Source organism: Typha angustifolia, chromosome 3 (genome assembly GCF_048772165.1).
Source record: "Typha angustifolia cultivar Huaian chromosome 3, ASM4877216v1, whole genome shotgun sequence".
Classification (NCBI taxonomy): domain Eukaryota; kingdom Viridiplantae; phylum Streptophyta; class Magnoliopsida; order Poales; family Typhaceae; genus Typha; species Typha angustifolia.
In genome coordinates, this window is record NC_133241.1 from 3,284,685 (window position 1) to 3,306,642 (window position 21,958).

At 35.2% G+C, this 21,958-nt stretch overlaps 1 protein-coding gene across 8 annotated transcripts; it reads right to left on the bottom strand.

The window, feature by feature from the left end:
* Window positions 1-3,319: 3,319 nt before the first annotated feature.
* Window positions 3,320-21,005, bottom strand: LOC140779836 (high mobility group B protein 15-like). 8 transcript variants are annotated; one of them, XM_073125127.1, is made up of 8 exons: window positions 20,862-20,980; window positions 20,465-20,597; window positions 20,079-20,355; window positions 8,648-8,753; window positions 4,981-5,143; window positions 4,790-4,870; window positions 4,123-4,496; window positions 3,320-4,009 (listed from the first exon to the last, which is right to left on the bottom strand). In XM_073125127.1, exons 1-8 carry the CDS (start codon window positions 20,862-20,864, stop codon window positions 3,599-3,601), a joined length of 1,548 nt encoding a protein of 515 aa, XP_072981228.1. In that variant the 5' UTR covers window positions 20,865-20,980; the 3' UTR covers window positions 3,320-3,598. The 8 variants fall into 8 exon arrangements, with proteins under 8 accessions (XP_072981228.1, XP_072981236.1, XP_072981279.1 ...); XM_073125135.1 differs by having other exon boundaries at window positions 8,648-8,726; window positions 20,862-20,975; XM_073125178.1 differs by having other exon boundaries at window positions 20,079-20,362; window positions 20,465-20,545; window positions 20,862-20,896.
* Between the last annotated feature and the right edge of the window lie 953 nt (window positions 21,006-21,958).

A 21,958-nucleotide genomic window follows, 5' to 3' on the forward strand; every position in this document is an offset into this window, starting at 1 on the left:
CCTCTGCTATCCTTTGACAATCAAAATACTGCTCCACTTGAAACACCCAATCCATCGGATTCGTGCCTTGAAATTTTGAAAAGTCCAAGCATGCGGTTCTCCCCCGGATAGTATTATCGAAAGCTCGTGAAAGATCCTTGGTTTAGGTCTGAACCGCTGTGCTTGTTGCTATCCTTCTCTAAATTCTCAAACACGCCCAACACCATCTCCAAAGGAGTCGACATCATCATCAAAGTGCCAATCTTCTTCATCGACGAAGCGCACCAGTGTCGCGCGCCTCTCGGGTTCCACCACCGCCGGCCTTGGGTTATGTACCAGAGGTAGGGGATGATGTGTAGGAATAGGTAAAATAAGCTCACTGACATTAGCATGTCGTACCTAGACCTGTGGGGCATCGGTTCGGTGTGGTTCCACCGCTGGTCCTTCTTGAGGCACCAATCTTCGTCGAGGAGATGACGAAACTGATCGGTTCATAACATATTCCTTCAAGGCATTATGTTTATTCTGCATTGCGTCCACCCAATGCAGCAATGTTTGGAACATACCACTAATTTCATTTGCCAAGCCCTTGTTCACACCCATGGACATTGGTTGACTCAGTCCTATTGTGGCCGCACCAAGGGAATCGACCTCTCGGTTAGGGTTTTCATGGGTTGAGTCTTCCCTTGTCGGTGTGCCCTCCATTGATCTCTTTGATGATGTCATCTTCTTTGTCTCCACCATTAATGAAGGTCCGAGGTTCGCTAGGCTCTGATACCAATGATATGTATAGAATGTTCCTTTCGATATCTAGATCGGTTGCAGAAAAGCAGTCCGCGCAACTGAGGGAAAATATTTAAAAGATATTCTCCTATAGTTAGAAAATTACGAAACTAAGAGTAGCCGATCTATAACATCTTGATCTATGTTTTTCATATTTACTCCATTCACAGATTCGGACTACAACTGGGACGAAAATACGCTAGAGTGAGAGTGATGGTAGTGGTGACGGGTGGAGGTGATGATAGGGTTGGTTATGGATAATAATGGAGATGATGGTGGATGGTTGATGTAGTTTAAGGGATAAAGATGAAGGGGGAGAAGTGGCCGAGATCTCAAGGAGGAGGGAGGACTCGACAGACGAGAGAGATTAGAAGAGAGATGAGACCTTGCCAATAGTGGAGATGGATGGTTGGTGAAGAGAGATGAGGGAGATTAGGATAGATAGACTAGAGAGAGGATAAAGGAAAATAGAAATCAAGTTTCATTCATCATAATGATTTTGCCATCCACACCTTTTAAAAGGCTAACCAGCAAGCCAAAATAACAATTATTAACCCTAATAATAGTGGACTCTCGTCGATCGCATACGAACGCGGTCGAGGTCGACCGTGTTCGAACACACAAAATACGTTCTCTCTGGATACGAACTGATGCAGGCGTTCGCACGCGAGCGTTCGAACGCGCCAAACCGCGTTTGAAAGCACATTTTGCGTTCTCTGTCGATGCTAACTGATACAGGCGTTCTGATACACTTAATTAGGATCTTTTCTTATTGCATTAGGTGTTTATTTTCATTAAAATAAAATTCTTATAGATTGCGTTCGAACGCAGGTGGAGTTGCATTCAAACGCTTGTGAACCCTTGTGAACACCTTGTGAACGCTTGTGAATGCCCTGTGAACGCCTTGTGAACGCCCGTGTTTGAACGACTTGTGAACGCCTGTGTCGCGTTCGCAAATCTAGAGAAGGGGCTTTTTGAGTGCGTTCGAACGCGATCGAGCGCGTTCGAATGAGATCGACGGGAATCCTCTAGTATTAGGATTTCATATTGTTTTAGGACTTGTTGGCTAGCCTCTATAAATATGTGGATGGCAACCAACTTCATAATGGAATTGGATTCTTGATTTTTTGCCTCTTATCTTCTCTCTAGACTCCTCCCTCCTCCCTCTTTACTATCCTTCTATCTCTATCGTTGGCAAGGTTTCTCCTCGCTTCTAATCTCCCTCGACTATCGAGCCACCCCTCTTCTTTAGGATCTCGACCACTTCGTTCTCTTCGTCTACTTCCCTTAATCATATCCATAATCCACCCTCATCTCCATACCCATCCATAACCCTAACATCCACTCCCCCTATCACCACCATCATCACCCACGTTATTCCATATTTTCGTCCCTGCTACAGTTCGAATCTGTGAAAGGCGTAAATACGAAAGTTATAGATTAGGAAGTTACGGATCCAACCCAATTGGTTTCATCATTTTATGACTACTAGAGAATATCTGACGAAAATTTTCTTACGGTTGCACGGACTGCTTCTTACAATAAATTCAGATCTTAAGGAATTCCGTAGCCGATTTTTGGTTCTAGATCCTATCAATTTGGTATCATAGCCTATCAATTTGGTATCAGAGACTATCACATTCGCAAGGGCGTTCAAACGCAACCTATAGAAATTTTATTTATTTTTAAATAAACAACTAATGCAATAAAAAAAAGACTCCAGCAAAGTATATCAACGGCCTAGTTGGGAGATATGTTAGGGCAAAAGCCAATTAATCTTTCATTCCAAGCATATCTAAGGTACAAGCCATAAGGCCCTCTTTATAGAGATTAAATCAAAAAGTCCAAAACAAATTTAACTAAACTAGTCTTCTTTATTTTCTCGGATTAACCCTTTATTTTGCCGCAAATAGATTTCGAATCTGAAAAAGTTGTGAATACCAAAGTTGTAGATCTGGAGGTTGGAGATGTTATCCAACTGGTTTGTAGAATATTCTACGAATATTTTCTAAAACTACGCAAAGTTAGATTTAGCTAATTAAATAAAATCCCAACCTACTAAAGCTCTAACTAAACCAAGTAACCAAATAAGATAATTAGACTCAATCCATTAAGCCAATGTCTTTCAAGATGATCTGATCTAGTTTGAATTGAATCATTACTTTTTCTTTAATGTAATTAAATCGTTTAATATCGATGCACACGTTAAAAATTAAAGCGTACAATTTTACATAAACAATACATATAAATTACATAGATGATAGGTGACTTTTTTTTTAATCTCAACACGTATATTATTAAAAATTATAGCAAATATTTTATGTAGGTGCTGCGTGTAAATTATAAAAATAGTACGTGATGTTTTTTTAGGACATGATAGTCTTTTTGATATTTATTAAGACTAAATCAGTTAAAAAGGCTCATAATTGTAATTTGATAATGAGGAGTTTATTTCTACTGATTAGAAAACTAAAAGAATTTTCACTAATAGAAATTTGTCCGATTTTAAATTATTACGAAAAATAGATAAGATAGCAATAACCAAACAATTGACAAATGGAAATATAAACTGCTGAGGTCACTGCTCTGCTATTATTGCTGCCAGAAATTTAAAAGTTAATCAATAAAAATTTGCAAAGAGAGATTAAAAATCAAAAGCAAAATATATATTCAGACCTACCAATACTTTATATGTGTATGGGTAGAAAGGAGAAAAAACAACAATTTTGAGTTCAATTAGCAAAGTCATTGCTATTAAGAAGTTAAAGCACAAGTCTGCTCAAAATGCACCTCATGCTTTTATTGACTTCTTATCAGTTGATGCTTCTAAACCATCTCAAGTTTCTTCATTCTCATTCGAACTAGGAAGATCAAGCTCATTCTTTGATACAGGACTATCCCTCCTTCGCAACTCAAAACTATCCTCTGTCAAAGCTGGTGGCAATAGTTCGAAATCAGTTCTACTGCCCTCAAGAGAAGTTTCATTTTCTGAATTGGCATCTGAGTCTTTCCCTTCAGAATCAACACTTCCATCGCTACTGCTACCAATTTGATTAGAAAGAAGTAGATCATCTTCCCCGATGTCCACCTTCGTGTTCACATCTTCCACCATGACCTCTTGTTCAGCAGGACATTGCTGGATCGGTACGGCACTAGTAATATTTTGGCATCCCTTTAATCTTTCTCTATAAACCACCATTTCACTCTTATACCTCTCTTTATCTTTGAGGCCCCTCTCCTGGTATACCTGATGATAACCGATTTCAAAAGATGAGGAAAAGTTAAAATACGTGGATCAATTTCAATTGTTGCCTTAAATATTGAACGATATCTAACATTTTTTTTATTCTTAGTTCTTACAGCTTTGTCAGTTTCGGTTAGCTTGTTCCATAGATCTCCAATCATTTTACTAATTTCTCTATCCTTTCCCGGATGAAGAGGTTTAAGCCTTGCATGCTGTTCTGCAAAGAAGAAATTGTATCCACTTCTGTTTGGCTTTGGATGCGTAGGATCTCTTTTACTCAGCTTCTTCCTACGACGGCGACGGCGAGCAATTGTCGCATTGCTGTTGTCAGCGATTCCAGAATACCGTGGTAGTTGCGCAGTCTGCTCAGGAGAGTGATATAAGACACCTCTAAGCTTCGCAGAGCCGACAGTAACAGTAACAAAATAGCCATGCTCAAATTTCCCATCAATAACTCCAACTACTGCTGGATAAATTGGTGAGGACAGACCTAATCAGGCAATAGTAGGTGAGTTATTAGCAAATCTAATGTATCCATCAACAATAGTAATATGTGGCAAATCCCAACCCCACGACCACGATACCATGTTAGCACCAGATACTTTCAGAACAGATTTTCTAGTTTAAGCATGTTCTCATTAGCTGGTCAATACAGATCATCCAGCTAGTTTATAGAGAAAGCAGCAGCACTACAAACGCTTCAGGAATATTTCTAAGATTAGTGCTTGGGAAACATTTGTATGCATCGGTATATTAGAAATAGAAGGAAAAAAGATAACTAACCATTATTTCTCTTGCGTTTTTGTGCAGCAGTCTGAGTTTCACAATATGGCATCATTGGTTCGATGAACCTCTCGGATGGAACTGCAGTGGCAGACAAAGTCATGTGAAGGAGTTCACAAATATTGCAAAAGTTGATAGACAGAAAAGAAGAGGTTAAAGGACAATAAATAACGAGATATTTGACAACAAACCAGTAGGTGGAGATGCCCATTCCTGTGATCCAGAGAAATAAACTCTCTCATAACGATGCAATAAGGACATGTAGTACTTCCGCAGCACAAATGATGCATTTGTAGCTGTGGAGGGGAAACTAAAAGTTGCAGTTACTTCTCTCCATCTTCTATCTGCAATCACCTGCGGTTGAACCAGAAGAATCTCAATTAACATAATTCAGGATACTGCTTAGATACAGACAAAGTTACTGTTTATGTGTGTAAGGTATTAAGAACGGGAAGTGATTCTCTAGTCCTATTATTTCAACAATTTAATGGATAAAAGAAACTTGTAAAGATTCTCGAAAGCCATTTAAAGATGTATCAGAGGGCATTTTTCTCTTACATGAGCATAGGATTGACAACAATCTTCAACCATTAGCAATCGAACATCCTATGGGCCTCATGAGCATAGTCAAATAATTTTGAGAGAAAGTGTCAGTTATTTTTCTGTCTGATTACTATAAAGAGTTACATGTAACATATGGTTCCTTAAGGCAAAAAGGATGAGAAGTACCATTCAAAACAACTCGAAAGATCCGTAGCACTTTCCAGAATCAAATTTTGACCAAGTAATAGAATAAGATTGTTTCAAATCTAAAATCTGTTTCAAATTGATTTCTTTGTATGGATTGCTATCATGCTGCTACAGTATCACCTGATAAAATAATATTACCCAGACTTTCTGGAGTGAATAAAACATAAGACAAAAGATAGAAAAATTGACAGAGAAAAAGATATCCACTTTTTTTTTTTGGAGGGGGTGAAAATGATAACTAGTCATAGTTGAGGGGGTCAAGATATAATTAACTTTTTTAAGATTGAAATACACCAAAAAATTTCCTCTTCATACTAACTTCCACACTATTACTAAATAATTCAAAAGAGGAACTTCCATATAAAAGCTTAATTAATTCTTTTTAAAAATTTAGTAAATAACTTTTCATATATTAGTTTGACTGTGTTAAGTATGCATTAATAGATTTTGGAAGTGCCTTACTAATAATTTTCTATTACATCCCCTTGAGAATTGAACTGTCTGAAATTGATTCCTATATTATATGTCCTAATAAATCTAATATGTGCAAATATTTATATTATGAATTGTGGGTGTGCATGTGTCTATGGCACCGAAGAAAAAGGTTAGTCCAAGTGTCTTGAGCCCATGGTTCACCAGATCGTCTGATCCCGATCCCAATCCAGGTCCAATCCGAACTCTCTCTCTCTTTCACTTTATCTTCTCACTCTCTCTCTCTTACTCTCTTTCGCTCCTTTCTTTTTTTCTCTTCTTACCATATAACCATTGTTTTTTAATGGAGAGATCTATCTCTGGCTAATTCCGACAAACTCTAGCGAACTCCAGCAAACTCCGACGAACTCCAATATATAATTTTTTAATTTGTTTTCTTATTTCCCTCTCAGTTTTTTTCATTTCTTCCTCTCTCTCCATTTTTTTTCTCTTTTCTTCTTCATAGCACCATGATTTTTTTTCTTTTGTTTGATTTTCTTCCACTCTCTCTTTCTAATCTCTTCTTCTTTTCAATTTTTATTGCACCATAGTTTTTCTTTCTTTATTTTATTATTTTTGTAAACTTTTTTTTTAATTTTTAAAATTTTTCCTGTATTTTTAAATAATATTTAAAATTTTACATAATCCGATCTAATCCAGGCGACCGATACATATCGTTTTTTCGGAAAGCCGATCCTGATCCCAATTTTTTGAACCTTGCTTGAGCCTTGTCAAAAAGGCCAAAGTGTCGAGCCATGTCTTCAAGCAGGTGACCACTCATAACGCTACATAGTATATTATAGTATTAGCATATGCATACCTATAACATTAATGTCCAATATGTAGTAGAGAAGCTTTTGAATAGTACTAGGTGTTTCAAGTTCCTTCAGTGCCATGGGTGATGTATGATAGATAAAAATTTGATCCCAAACTAATGTAGGATGGATATAGGAAAGAAAAGGATTCTTGATATAATGACAATATGATATGGAGTAGGGCTGTTTTAGAGGGTTGCAGATGAGTTTTGAGTTCAAATATAATCTAGAAGAGTTCTAATTACAGATCAAATAACATTAGGACTAGGGTTTACATGTAGGTTTTAAGGATACGTATTAGGAATTAACGTAGGCTTCATAATCTAGGTTTAGAGGTTACAACAAGATTGTATAGGTCATTTTGTAGGAAAGAAGGGTTGCAACAGAATTCAAACAGAAAAAAGAGAAGAAAACAAGAAGAAAATAGTAGATCAAAGGAAACGGAATGCAACCAGACTCGTTTTGGCTCGTTGGAATTACACTAAAGAGTTGGCCTCGAATCAATTGAGGTTTCCCACAAAGGAAGAAGGAGAAAATCTTCTCCAATTATTTCTTTGAAACAAACCCGTAGTCATCATTACAACTTACAAGAGACTTTCATCCCATTTTAATGGGTGGATAAGAAATATTAAGACAATTCAAATTCTTAGTTGGATTATGTCAAAAAATAACTTCCCCATATAGGAACTAGGAAAACATGACCAGATACTAACTCATTGATCCAAAAGATCTTAAATGGAGCCTACAATTTACAAGAATACATAAAAAGAGATCAAATAAAGGACAAAAATTAGGAATATCTCAACAAAATCAATTCTCTTTACAGGTGCATTTTAAGGTTGCCTTTGCATGCAATTTCAATTGAGTTTCCATAAATCATCCTATATAGATGTTAACAATAACTTATGTACGATGAACTCATTTCACTTTCTATCTCTTCAACAATCCCACTCATGTTTCGGACTATCTCATCATCCTCGTCTCAACTACATAGCTTTTTCTTATGTCGTTTCCTACTTGCGCAACACTTAAGTCCGTAAAGTACTTCAAAATAATAGATGATGACAATAAAGAGAAAAGAATATTAGTAGCAAGGGTGACTTGAGAAGAGGATCATATAGTAAAAGAAATCTTGGAAACTGACCGCCTGCCTACATGCTTTTAGTGAGTTTCAATATTAAAAAGATTGCATTTGACGACCAAATAGATTACCAATGAAGTGAAAATATGCCAAATATTCATAATTTCCAACTGAGGGAGGCCAAAGAGTTTACAGTACCCAGCTCCTAGAGTACTTATCAAGAATTTGTATTGCAACAAGTTTCAAAGGATGAATTGTTCTAAAATTGGTTGGTGAACATCAAACGGTATTATGATTAACACATTTGCTGCAAATCCATGTTAATAATGTCAGTAAAAGATAGAAGCTAATGTTCTAGCTTATGAAACAAGTAAAACAAATTCTAAGAAGGTGATCCAAAATCTTAGATCATAAGGAAAATAAATAAATTATAAGGAATGTATTGAATTACGGCAAGAAAGAAAGAAACTTTTGATCATTCCACAGAAATAACATCTTATTGAACATCTTCGGACTAAAACAAATGCTACCCCAAACTACAGTAAGAAAAACTTTTAAAAGATACTGCTAGAGAAATTGACAAATAATAGATAACATTAGCTCATCTCATGCGACATATGTTTCAAAGTTTTGAAATAACTAAAAGATAAAGAGCATATTACCATGATCAAACAATTGTTACATTACAATTGAGAACATAACATTAAGCTCCAGCTTTTAAACTCTACCATGACATCTTACCTTTTCAATCCCACCTCGAGATGTAACCTCTACAAAAAGACGATGAAGATCAAGCTCCCTTCCTCCTATGGTCGGAATCCTAGTAAAAATAAATACAAGTACCAATCTGAAATTAAGAACAAATTTGAATAACGTTAAATTTAGCAAATACTGCAATCCCTAATTATGGACAAGGTTTATATTTTCACCTTATTCATCAAGTTTGTTAACATGTAGGAACAATTAGAAAAGAAATAGATGGAAAGATCCCAGCAATTTAAACAGGATCCAAGAAGATGCTTAATCTTGAAGATAATATGAACATCAATCTAGAGATGACATTTGCCATCCATGTACAGTAAGTAGAAGTCATGCCTGCAAAAACAATGTGTGATGCTCTATATTAAGATATTTACTTACTGCATAAGATAGTGTTTTATTTACTCTCTGGCTCATTCCTATCTTGTAGAAGCAAGCATCTATATGAAAATTTCTGATTCTAAATTAATTAGACTATCAGATATCTCAATTCTCAAGAATTTCTTCTGAATTATAGTCCGTCAAAAAATATTGCAAGCTATATTAATTAATGATAGCCGTGCCAGTGGCATGTGTCGTGTCGCGGCCGGGGGAGTTTTGGCATGCATTTATAATATTTTTAATAAACTTTTTATGATATTTAGAGATGTTTTGGAATATTCGGCATACCGATATTTGATTTTTAGTTTAAATATATGTATTAAAACTTAAATTATAGTTCTTTAGATTATTTTTATAAATGACCTATTTTATTAAAAATAAAACAATAGTTAAATATAAATATTATTCAACACATGATATGATTGAATATATTCACTAAAACTAATATTGATGATTAAACACTTCATAATATGATTAAATACTCCATAATATAATTAAACATATAATAACATTCAACACATAATATTAATTAATAATAGTTCAATAACGAGGAGGATCAAAGACTTCATTTGCCGACATAAGAATAACACGAGAATATTGCACTAAATATTGTCGACAATCTTCAAAACTCATTTATTGATAGTATTTATTATAATGTCTCGCATAGTCTTCATACAAATAGAAATTTTATAATTTTCTTATGATATGATATAAATATTAATCATACACGCAAACTAAAGTTAATTTAATAATGATTGATGAAAATAAAAATATTAAAAAAATAAAAAAGGTTGCACATATCGTGCCGGACCAACACGGCTCGGCATACGGTCGTGCAGGTTGGCACTTTTCGGCACGGGGGTATGCCACTAGTACACCCCGTGCCAAGTGCCATGCCACTACTAGCACGGCCATCCTTAATATTGATTTCTCCACGTGTCAACTAGTCAAAAGTTTTCCTAGATGGGCCTTCCTCTATTTAATTTAGCTATATAATTAGAGGAAAATTTAGAAGGTTAATATTTGAAGTACAATTGGAGCAGGTAAAAAATCTATGATCTCTATTAGAAGTAGCCCAACAAATTGTAGAAAAAAATATATGGAAAATAAGTACATTATATTTGTATATTGAGTAATTAATATATATGTCAAGTTTGTGCCATTTAACTTCCAGTAATCCTAGAATATTTCATGGTCATTTTGTTTTCCCTATTTTTCTAGGTCAAATCATTAAAAGTTCAGAAGACCTAACAAACATTTAAACTGTATTGAAAACATTGAGTTTTGCTTACTATAATCCTCTAGTAAAAGATGGATACCTTCACAAAGATGGAAATTAGCATTTGAATTCAAGAGATTTAGGTCTCCACAAAAATCAATAGATAATAAACAAATACCTCTTAATGATAGAAGACTTTTTAAAATAAAAATCAAAGATAACTATGCTTACAGGGGTCTTCAATAATATTCATGAGCAAAGAAATGGAAATTTTTCAATAAACTATAAATGCCAATAAGGGGTGTATTCCCTATGAGGCACTTGCTCTTATTCTTTCTTTCTATAGAGGTGATAGTTTTGATCTAGCTTTGATCACAAGAAACTAGAAAGGGAAGCATGCACTTGATAAACCACAACTTACTAACTGATCAAGCTAGTCACTAGATTTTTCATATAATCTAGTTATGGTATGATACAAAACCAAAAGGAGAAGCTGAACAAAAAAGAGCACATAAATTAACAAAGGCATATGATAATATAATCCTAGCCAGTTCGATCATTCAAACACTTGAGAACTATCATCAGAAAGTAAGAGAGAGAGCGATTATTTTCCTTCATGTAGAAGTTGATTAACTAGAAAGGTTCTGTTAAAAGATCAACATAAAGATGCAAGACAGGAAGGTCATACGCTCTCTCTACTCTAGTATTTAATTGGAGAAATCACAAGAAAGTATAAAATAAATGTGAGAAAATATATTATATGTTGGAGAAATGAAGAATAATCCCAAGAATGAGAATTCTTTTCATATTATGGAAAGTAAAAAACTCACTGTATGGACACAAATGATCAACCCTGGAGTTAAATCTTTTCGTCTTCCATTATTACCTCATGCTAGAAGAAATTCTTTTTAACAATCTAAGAGGCTAAAATGTTGTAAGGATTAGGAACCAACAAAATGAAGCCATGAACATACAATGAGCTTGCAGCTATACTTGTGCAGTTGTGATACAAATCTAGTATGAATGCAATGTTTTGGAGAACAATCGACCCAAACAAGTAACTAAAAAAAAATATAGTAAGCAGTAACTGATAAGAAGTTAATTGATTAAAAAAATCACTACTAGATGAAAGGAGAGAAAACCACTCAGATAAGGCAATAGCTTCCACGTTGATAGTAGAAAGGCCTAAAATATGGTGTAAGGAAAGACTTTAGAGTTTAGGTTTACCAATAAATAGAATAGAAGTGCTTTTACTTTGAAACCAAGTCCTCTTCTTCATGTCGGCACTCAAAGATTCTCTTTCACTACTGGAATCTTCTGGACAGCAACAGTAACCAACGAAAAAGTAGAGATTGAAGAAGGAGAGAGATTTAAAAAGGAAGTAGAAGAGATTAGAGAAGAATCTTAAGACTGAGTAGGAGAAAGGGAGAGTAATAAAAAGAAAGAGAAGAAGAAGAAGAAGAAGACAGCAGGAGAGAAAATAAGAAATTTCAAATAAATCTTATTCCAAATTGTTGCTTGTTTCTTATGCAATAACCCTTAAATAGGTTAACAACTTTGTTCTAGCTGATTCTAATAGGAACTTATTTCTTAATAGGATTCTAATTGATCTTACCTAAATTGACTAACCTAATTTAGGTAATAAATCAATGTGGACATCCCCTATATATAAGCTTACCATAACTATTAATTGAGATTCTAATAGGAATTTATTTCCTAATAGGATCCTAATTGATTTTCCAATGGATCTATTGATGGAACTATTGTAAGCAAATTCAGCTTGAGAAAGAACTAGATCCCACTAAGAGGGTTTCTCTCCAGCTAAACACCTCAATAGATTACCTAATGATCGATTAACTACTTCAGTTTGACCATTTGTTTGAAAATGATATGCACTACTATATAGAGGTGTAAACGAGCCGAGCCTGAGCGAGCCGGCTCTGGCTCAGGCTCGGCTCGAAATTAGTTTCGAGCCTCATAATATTGCTCAGGCTCGGCTCAGCTCAACCCGAGCCGAGCTCGAGCTGAGCCTAACCGAGCCCGAGCCGAGCTCGAGCAAAGCTCGAGCTCGATTAGAGGATGAGGCGGTGGCGACGTGGGCGGTGGCGACATGGACAGCGGCTTGCCGAAGGAGTCGGAGACGGATGGAGGAGGCCAACGACGAAGGAGGAGGCCGACGGAGAGGAAGGCGTGGCGCCGTGGTGGTGGCTTGCCGTCGTTGCCGATGGAGGCCGATAGGGAAGGAAGAGTGAAGGTGATCGGGTGGATGAGGGTGAGAGTGAAGGTGAGGGTGGGGTGGGGAATTGAGGATGGGGAAGGTGATGTGATGGGAAAGGTGAAGTAATTAATGAGGGTGGGGTAAGTGAGGATAGGTGAGGGTGATGAATGTTGTGTTACGGGTGAGAATGAATTAGTGAGGGACACGTGGCAATATTTCTTTATGCCACGTGTCCTTAGTCATAGGGAGTCAGGCTATCGAGCCTATCGAGCCCAGCCTGAGCGAGCCGGCTCCAGCTCAGGCTCGGCTGGATATTAATTTCGAGCCTATTATGATGGCTCGGGCTCGGCTCAGCTCTGATCGAGCCGAGCCGGACTCGAGCTGAGCCCGAGCCAAGCCCGAGCTGCTCGTCAAGCCTGACAGCCCTACTACTATATTGTAATTTAGTGTCCAGTTTAGACCAAAAGGTTCTCCAAAAATGACAAAAATTTTGTATCCCTATTTGAAATAAATGATTTTAAAAAAACATGCATACGAACTACTTCTTTGGAAAACAAATGTGCTATATGAGATGCGTCATATGATTTTTGACATGCAATGAAATATATCATTTTAGTGAATCTGTCAACAACTACAAGAACTGAATCAATTTTACTCATTAAAGCATATACTAAGAGTGATTCAGTCATGTCATGCTGGAATTTATTCTTTTCAAGAATTAACATGGTTTTATTGTCAAGGCTTATATGGTCTTTTGTCTCTTGTTTTCTAGGATATGGTGCATTCCTTTGTGGATGTAAAGTTACTTGTACATTGTCCTTAATAAAAGTGTATGTATTTTGCTCCCCATTATGCATTATCTTCCTGTCATATTGCCAAGGACGACCTAACAAGACATGACATACATCCATAGGTACTACGTCACACCAAACTTCATCCTTATATGATTTACCAATTGAAAATTTAATTAGGCATCTAGTTGTAGCAGGAACTTCACTCCCACCTTTAAACCAAGCAATATTATAAGGTTTATGCAACTTATTAATTTTTAGATTAAGCTTATTGATCATTTCCTAAGCAATAAAATTTTCTATGCTTCCACTGTCTATGATGACTGAACATAATTTTCCATTCGATGTGCAAGTAGTGCGAAAGAGACTTCGCCTGAGCCACATATGCTCATGTGGACCCCTTGGTGTTAGCATTACACGATGCATGACCAGTAATTGGCCCTTATCACCAATTGCTTCATCTTTAGAGATGTCATCTTCTAATTCATTCTCATGTTCATTTTGACCATCATCATCAGTTAACTCATCTTCTTGCTCAATCAAATTAGATTGATGTGTGAACTTTCTTAGAGGACAATCAAAAGAACGATGACCAGGTTGCCTACATTTGAAACAAGTTAAGGATGTAGGTCCTAATATAGCTTTACTCTTAGCAAGTACATCAGAATTAGACTGAGGAAAGACTATTTGTGTTAATTTTGGTGGTTCCTTATCGACAACTTGCATCCTAGTTGTGCATTTATCTAAATCAATTTTACGAAACCCTTGTCTTCTAAGTTTAGCTTCAGCCTTTGTGGCTTTGCTATAAGCTATGTCAAAGCAAAAGACATCACACATGGTTAACTCATCTTGGATTTGAGGTCGCAACCCATTGGTGTAACGGGCAACCTTTTGCTCTTCACTTTCTTGTAGTTCATTTCGTACAAGTAAAGAATAAAATTCTTCAGTGTATTCTTGTACAGTTTTGGATCCTTATCGCAAATTTTGAAGTTTTTGGAAAAGTGTTTGTGTATAATCAATAGGTAAAAACTTCTCCTTACCTTTCTTTCATACAGGTCCAGGAATTAATTTTATCTTTTCCTTTTCTGATTCGATCATTTTGGATTTGTTTCCACCAAATTAACGCATGATCTTTCAATTTGAGGCTAACAAATTTTACTTTTTTGTCTTTTGGGATTTCATTCCATTAAAAAAATTGGTCTATATGGTCTATCCAATCCAAAATTTTATTTAGTAATAATCGCCCTTCAAATTCGCTAACATCAATCTTAATTCCCTGATCCCACCTATCAACAGACCTATGTCTCATGTGATGAACATAATAATTCCTATCATCATCACTCCCTATATCTTGGACAGAAGTGCTGCCTTGTCTAGATGCTCTAGGAATATTCTCTGGTTGAGGATTGACTTGGATATTACCTAAGTATTGTAAAATTTGATCCATTCCTTATTGTAGTTGTAGAATTTGATGTTGTAGTTGTGTGACATCTTCTCTAATATCAGTTGTGTTAAAATTTACTTTTGACATGATTCCAAAATAAGCTAGACTAATAAAGAACCTCTTTTTTTTTATAGAAAAGATGCTGAACTATATCTATATGCAAGCAAACCCAAGGAAAAGAAAACTTGTTATATCAATTGATGCAAATCTAGTATGAATGCAATGTTTTGGAGAACAATCGACCTAAACAAATAACTAAAGAAAAATACAGTAAGCAATAACTGATAAAAAGTTAATTGATTAAAAGGATCACTAATAGATGAAAGGAGAGAAAACCACTCAGATAAGGCAGTAGCTTCCTCAACTCTCAAATAGGTACGTTAATAGTAGAAAGGCCTAAAATATGGTGTAAGAAAAGACTTTAGAGTTTAGGTTTACCAATAAATGGAATAGTAGTGCTTTTACTTTGAAACCAAGTCCTCCTCTTCACGTCCGGGCACCCAAAGATTCTCTTTCACTATTGAAATTTTCTGGATAGCAGTAGTAACCAACGAAAAAGTAGAGATTGAAGAAGGAGAGAGGTTTAGAGAGGAAGTAAAAGAGATTAGAGAAGAATCTTAAGACAGAGTAGGAGAAAGGGAGAGTAAGAAAGAGAGAGAGAAGAAGAAGAAGAAGAAGAAGACTGCAAGAGAGAAAATAAGAGATTTCAAATAAATCGTGTTCCAAATCGTTGCTTGTTTCTCATGCAATAACCCTTAAATAGGTTAACAACTTTGATTCTAGCTGATTCTAATAGAAACTTATTTCTTAATAGGACTATAATTGATCATCTTACCTAAATTGACTAACCCAATTTAGGTAATAAATCAATATGGACATCCCCCATATATAAGCTTACCATAACTATCAATTGAGATTCTAATAGGAATTTATTTCCTAATAGGATCCTAATTAATTAAGTCTTACCTAAATTGACTAACCAATTTAAATAATAACTTAATGCGGACATCCCCCGTATATAAACTACCATATCTATCAATTGACTAATTCAATTGATTATTTGAATTAAAAATCAACTCAACAAATTAAATGTGAAGATAAGTTGAGCCTAATTAGACCAATTAGACTAAAATTGGACTCAAGCAACTTTGTTTTGGTCAAATTGAAAATGATGCTCACATCAAGTTGTAACACAAAAATCACAAGCAGAATAAGTGAGGTAGGACGGATTTAGGAAAAAGAGGGATTCAAGGTAGAAAAGGCCAAGATAATAAAAGATACAGATCTCAGTAGTAAAAAAACCAGAAAATGGGCTAGAAAACAAGAAAAGAACAAGAAAAAAGGTTTTAGATCTGAATTTTTTGTTTAAAAAAAAGGTGTATGGAGTTATAGTACTACTACAAAGTAGAAACCAAATAAACACTTTTCTGGTTTCTACAGTGAAGAATTAAAGAAAACAAAGAACAAAAGAGAACAAGGAACAAAGGAAGAAGGAGAAGAAACAAGTAGATTAGGGGAAAGAGATATTACCAGATTCACTCTGGCTCGTCGGAATCACACTGAAGAGTTCGCCTCATGCCAATCAACACTTCACATAAAGAGAGAAGGAGAAAACATCTTTTCTTAATGTTTTTTATAAAAAAAAAAACCACAGCCATCACTGTAGAAGATTTCCATCATGTTTTCTAATAGTGGATGGAAAACCCTAAACAAACTCAAATGTCTAGCTGGATTAGATCAAGAGGCCTTACCCATATAGGTATAAATAAAACATAAGATTTAATAGCCAATAGGCTTGACTTAATAAAAACTTCCAAAGAGCAACTATTAACTCCTTAATCTGTTATATGTCATCAGCCTTTATGCTCATCCATCAATAAGTAATTGCACAAGAGGGACAGCGTTTAGAGTTTATGGTAATCAAGACAAGTCTGGCTTGAGCTTAAGAGGCTGTCATGGATACTTGTCTCATATATATTAGAGTAAAATATATCTAATGGAATAGAAACCAAAGAGCGAGAGGCAAGAAAGAACAAAAACTAAGATGAAAGGGACAAAACGCACATGGATATCAAGACTAGAGAAGATCAATGCAGAATTTTATTTCCTTGTATGTGCTCCATGTATACATTGGCAGTAAAGAACTATACATTTTGTCCTTCCTCCAATATGCTTTCCTTCACACCGTGCCTCTTGTCACACTTCTGGCTCCAAACCACAAGATTATGCAGTAAACTATATCATATGAATTTTGGTCTCTTCAACCTGGACATGTAGAAGCAAGAGCATGTAGCCCTTAAATTTGATAAGTGGGATAGGCACTATGGATCTGCACATATAGCAGTACCTTTTTCTATTAAGAATGTGTATTTCTTGTGTTTGAAAACAATAAACACACACCCACATATATCCTTCCCCTCAATATGGTTTTCCAAGAGGTAGTGCCTCTATTATAAGTATGCAAAAAGAGTCATAAAAACTCAAATCGGGATTCCATCCAATCCAACCTCGTGTGGGTCAATCCGAGCGGGCTGTCAGATGCACGCTAATGAACATGCACATCCAACAGTTCCAATCACACCTACATCCAATAGCCCCCTATATCAGCATTCACATACGATTGGAACCATCGGATGTGTGTGACTTGTGTGTTGGCATACATATATAATAGCTGCTTGGACTGACCAGCATAAGGTCAGTCCAGATAGAAATCGGGCTCTAAAAATTCTATCCATATCAAAGTGGGATTAGTCATAATAGTTATTAATTGCATGAAACAACCAGGTGCCACATAACCTTGTTGTATAGATGAAAGACATACTCATTTAGTCATAAAATTAACTTGTCTTTGCATCTAGGGGTTTTTGGCAAGTCCTACATTCAGAAGTACATTTACAGTAAAATGTAACAACCAATGATAAGACACTAGGAGTCCAATAAATGAAATGATGATGTCCTACTGTCAAATTTATCTGTACAAAGTCATGGACTATTTTATGCTCTACAAATGTCCTTAATCTATCACTTCCTGCAACAGAAGAACACCAACAGAAGTATGAAACGGATTTTTCAACTCTGTCATGTAGTTGCCTATTAGAGCACTATTAAAACTACAGCATCATAATTATAGAGTACACACACCTCAGATGAGGTGTACAATACCAAAAGATACTTGAAAGGATCCAAAATAGAAAAAACTTGGATCACACTGTGCAGTCAAGTAATTGACCTTTCGATATGTGGAAAAGAAGACAGATGTATGGAGTATAGATGTGGAAGCTTCTACATTACAAAAGCAGAGCACATAGTTGTAGTAAATGAACTTAACTAGTCCATGCATATGCGAATTATAGCATGGAGATAGAAGAAATAAGTATCACTAGAACATATGTAGGACAAATAGGAAGACAATTAAGGCCCCAAGGAACTTAAACAACAGATCTATTAAAAGCCTGACTTCATATCATGTACTAGATATACCAAAAAAAAGAAACAAGGAATGGTATAGAATCTACTTATAGATAGGCATGAACTATAAAAATAATGAAAGAAAAATCAAGCCCCTAAGAAGTGACAGTGCATTAATAACTTGATGGTTTATATAAGGTAACATTTTGATTTGCATGTCCAGATAAATGCACAAACAATGAATAAATGAGAGTTTTCACCTACCTGCTTATGCATAGGAACTGTTTCTTGCCACTATTGTCACTAACCTTTTGACTTATTTTGGGAAATCAAATTTGGCAAACTTTTGTGCAGTCCTAGGCCACAACACTGAAAATAATATGGTTTTATGTTTCACCTGAGACTGAACAGTAACGGCCAAAATTATTTAAGTTTTCTGGTTTTGACATTTATTTTGGATTACAATATGCTCAAATCATTCTCTCAGCCTAAAATATTCTTTTTTTTACAGGTCAAAACTAAAACCAAAATCAAAACTTCAAACCATGGGAAATATATCTCAATATTAATGTTTCTTTCACTTGACATAATGATCAGGGAAACTGACTATATATTAAGAGTTCCAAACGATGGATCTATTTAGTAAGATCAATCTAGGGGTGCTCCTTGTTGCTGTTTGTTGAGGCTTAGGATTTTGCAAATATGGGCTCAAAGAGCTTCTCAGCAGAGTACAATGATATATTGAAACTAGTGGAGCCACCACAAACTATCAAAAAGTTAGTTAATAACCTACGGAACATGGACACTTCCATACTTTTGCAGTCTCCATATGGGATATTATATCCAATACAATACTCGCCAAGTATTTCAAGATATAAATCAAATCTTGGATAAAATTAATGTTGTGGGTACTTCTCGGATACTTCTTGGATACATACAAGATTCTTATCAATATGCATTAAATTGAAAGAGACTATTACTTTTTATTTCTTATCAGATCTAGAATGTCTCTCTTTATAAAAAGATTGGGTTTGCTTATTTATTTTATGATCTATATTAGTAAATCATATTACAATGGTCAAATTTCTAATTTATAGATTGAATTCGCTTATTTATCTTACATCTTAATCAATAATAAACTATGTAATATAACAGACATTTGTTATGAATGGTAGTTCTTTAATGGATAAATCAAAGGTCTAGTTATATAGACTATCAAATGCAACTATAATATATAATTCCTCAATTAAGAAATGCACGTACACAAATATATATATATTTGAGTTATGTATCCTATGCATAGCATATCCTTATTGTTCAAGATTTTCCATATAGGCATATCTGTATTGTATCATATTCGATCCTGTATCTATCTATCTTCATAGTTAATAACTATAAATGCATTTGCAGATACAAAAATGCATCATGTTTTTACATAATAATAAAGGCACTGTTCTACTAACTAATTATGGTACGTTAGAAGCCTCAATTATACTTGGCACGGGTCAGTTACTCTGAGACTCCTTTCAAAGAGTTCTAACATCCCTAGAGCTTTTTGCTTAACTGTTACCGATATTTACATTTCTTTCTCTTTGGAAAAGTAATACTGATATAATAGACCAGAGAATCTGAAAGCATTCATATTCTTTAAATCACATACATTATTAGATGGAAGAATGTCCTACCACTATATCTAATTCAAACAATTCATGATATCATGCCCTCCTCTTCTGAATGAGTGCTCTTGCTTCAAGATGCAAATGAACGACAGAAACACATGAAAACTTAGGGAAAAGACATCTAAATTTGTATATGCCTTCAACTTCTAATAAGTCGAAGCACATGCTTATTCTAATTTCTGATGAACTGAAATGATCAGAAGCATATCAAAAATAAACTGAATCAAAGCATGCAACTATATAGAAACAATGATCAAAGAAGAAAAGGCTCACATGAATTTAGTCCCTGATATAGCATGCAACTTCTTGAGAGTTTCCATGAATAAATTCCGATCAGCAATCACATCCTCATACTTCTCCAGTGGCTTCAAATAATTATTATTATTAATATTTCGGCAATTCCTTGCGTCAGCGACCTCTTCAATCGTTTCCTTGGACTCCAATTTTAGCGCCATCGATTGCTTTTCCTTTCCAGGGTCTAGAACCTTTTTTCCTTTATCAGGGAACTTCTCAGCAACTCCATTCACAGCCTCATTCATCTCTTTCCAATCTGAAATCTGAATGAAATCAAAATAAATAATAGGATAAACATAGAAATCAGAAAGTTAGATGACAAAGACAAAAACTGGTCTACAAATAAAAATTATTCCTGGGAGCACCTGAAGACTGATACCAAAACTTTGAGACTACAAATATCTCATCCTGTAGGCCCAAGTTTTGAATTCGGAACTGGCGGTTTCCTGTTCGCAAAGTACCAACCCCAACAAATACTAAATCCCATTTACTAATAACCTAAAGATACATTAGACACATAATAAAAATGATGAACAAAAGATAAATCAAAGCCATACGGTCTAAAATCAATTTCATATATTATCCTTAATATATAATATCCTATTATGATAAGGGAGAAGGCAAGATTGTCTTATCTTGTATGAATGGGTGGAAAAATATAAAACTGTAGACATACCCAGAAGCATGAGAGATAGGAGACAAGAATAACAAATAGAATAAAAGAATAAAGGAATAAGATCTAGGGGGAATACCATTACCTACCATTAACTAAGGTGCGTTTCTAAAAAGAGGGGTGGTATCAAGAGATAACAACATCCACATATAAGAGAGATGGTGGATATTTATCATGTAGGGCAACAAGAGTGACTGAATAATAATATTAAAGAAAGAGATAAAAGAGGGGATACCCACCTACCAAATATTTCCATTTGTTTCGGTTTAAGGAGATGAATATATTTAGCAATAAAAAATGTGAGGCTGGCAAGGCCAGCGTATACAAAGAACGTGTCGCGCTCGGCTCCTCGGGCTTAACGGCAAATCTTCGTCAAACGAAATTACCATGCGATCTCTACTTATAAAAAGATAATGTGCGGGTAGTCGATCTGCCTTGCGTTTGTGCCTCTCGTCACATCTCGAGATGGTCGGGGTGGTAGATGAGAAAAGAAAATTATGCAGACACGACGCTACGCCCGTCTGATTGTTGGACCGTGTCTGAAGATAAACTTCAAACAAAATTTGAGGTCAAGCTAGGGTTGGGAATGGGTCATATAAATACGGATTCAGATCCACTCTAATTATGCGGATCTTCTGTATTTGATTCTGTGTGCAATCATGATCGTCAGATTTCTGCAATTGATGCGCTAATGATCTAAACCAAATTATGGCGCACCGATTTTGGGAACATAATAGCCGCAAATCTTTAAGATAAAATTCAAAAAAACACAAAAGCTTAAATAATAATCAGATCTTAATAAGGTGGATACAGCGGAAATATAGTCAGCCTTCATAGTCCACACTAATCCTCATAAGCTAGACACCCAATAAGTAACCCACTCTACTAAGAATATGTCTAATAACAAATATCAACATGTGATACATATCGTAATAGAAAATTGATTATAAAGATATATAAGCAGTCTTGGAAAATAAATAATTTTTTATCTCTCGTACTGAATTTCAAAAGTCTAATATATACTATATTGAACTATAAACTATTCATAATATGTCATATTGAATAAATCAATATAAAAAATTTGATTTTTAGTGTATTATTATGGAAACCCATCAAAAGTAATAAAATATCATATTCTCTCTAATGGGTATATCAATCGGTCTAAGATCGATGTAACAACTAGAAT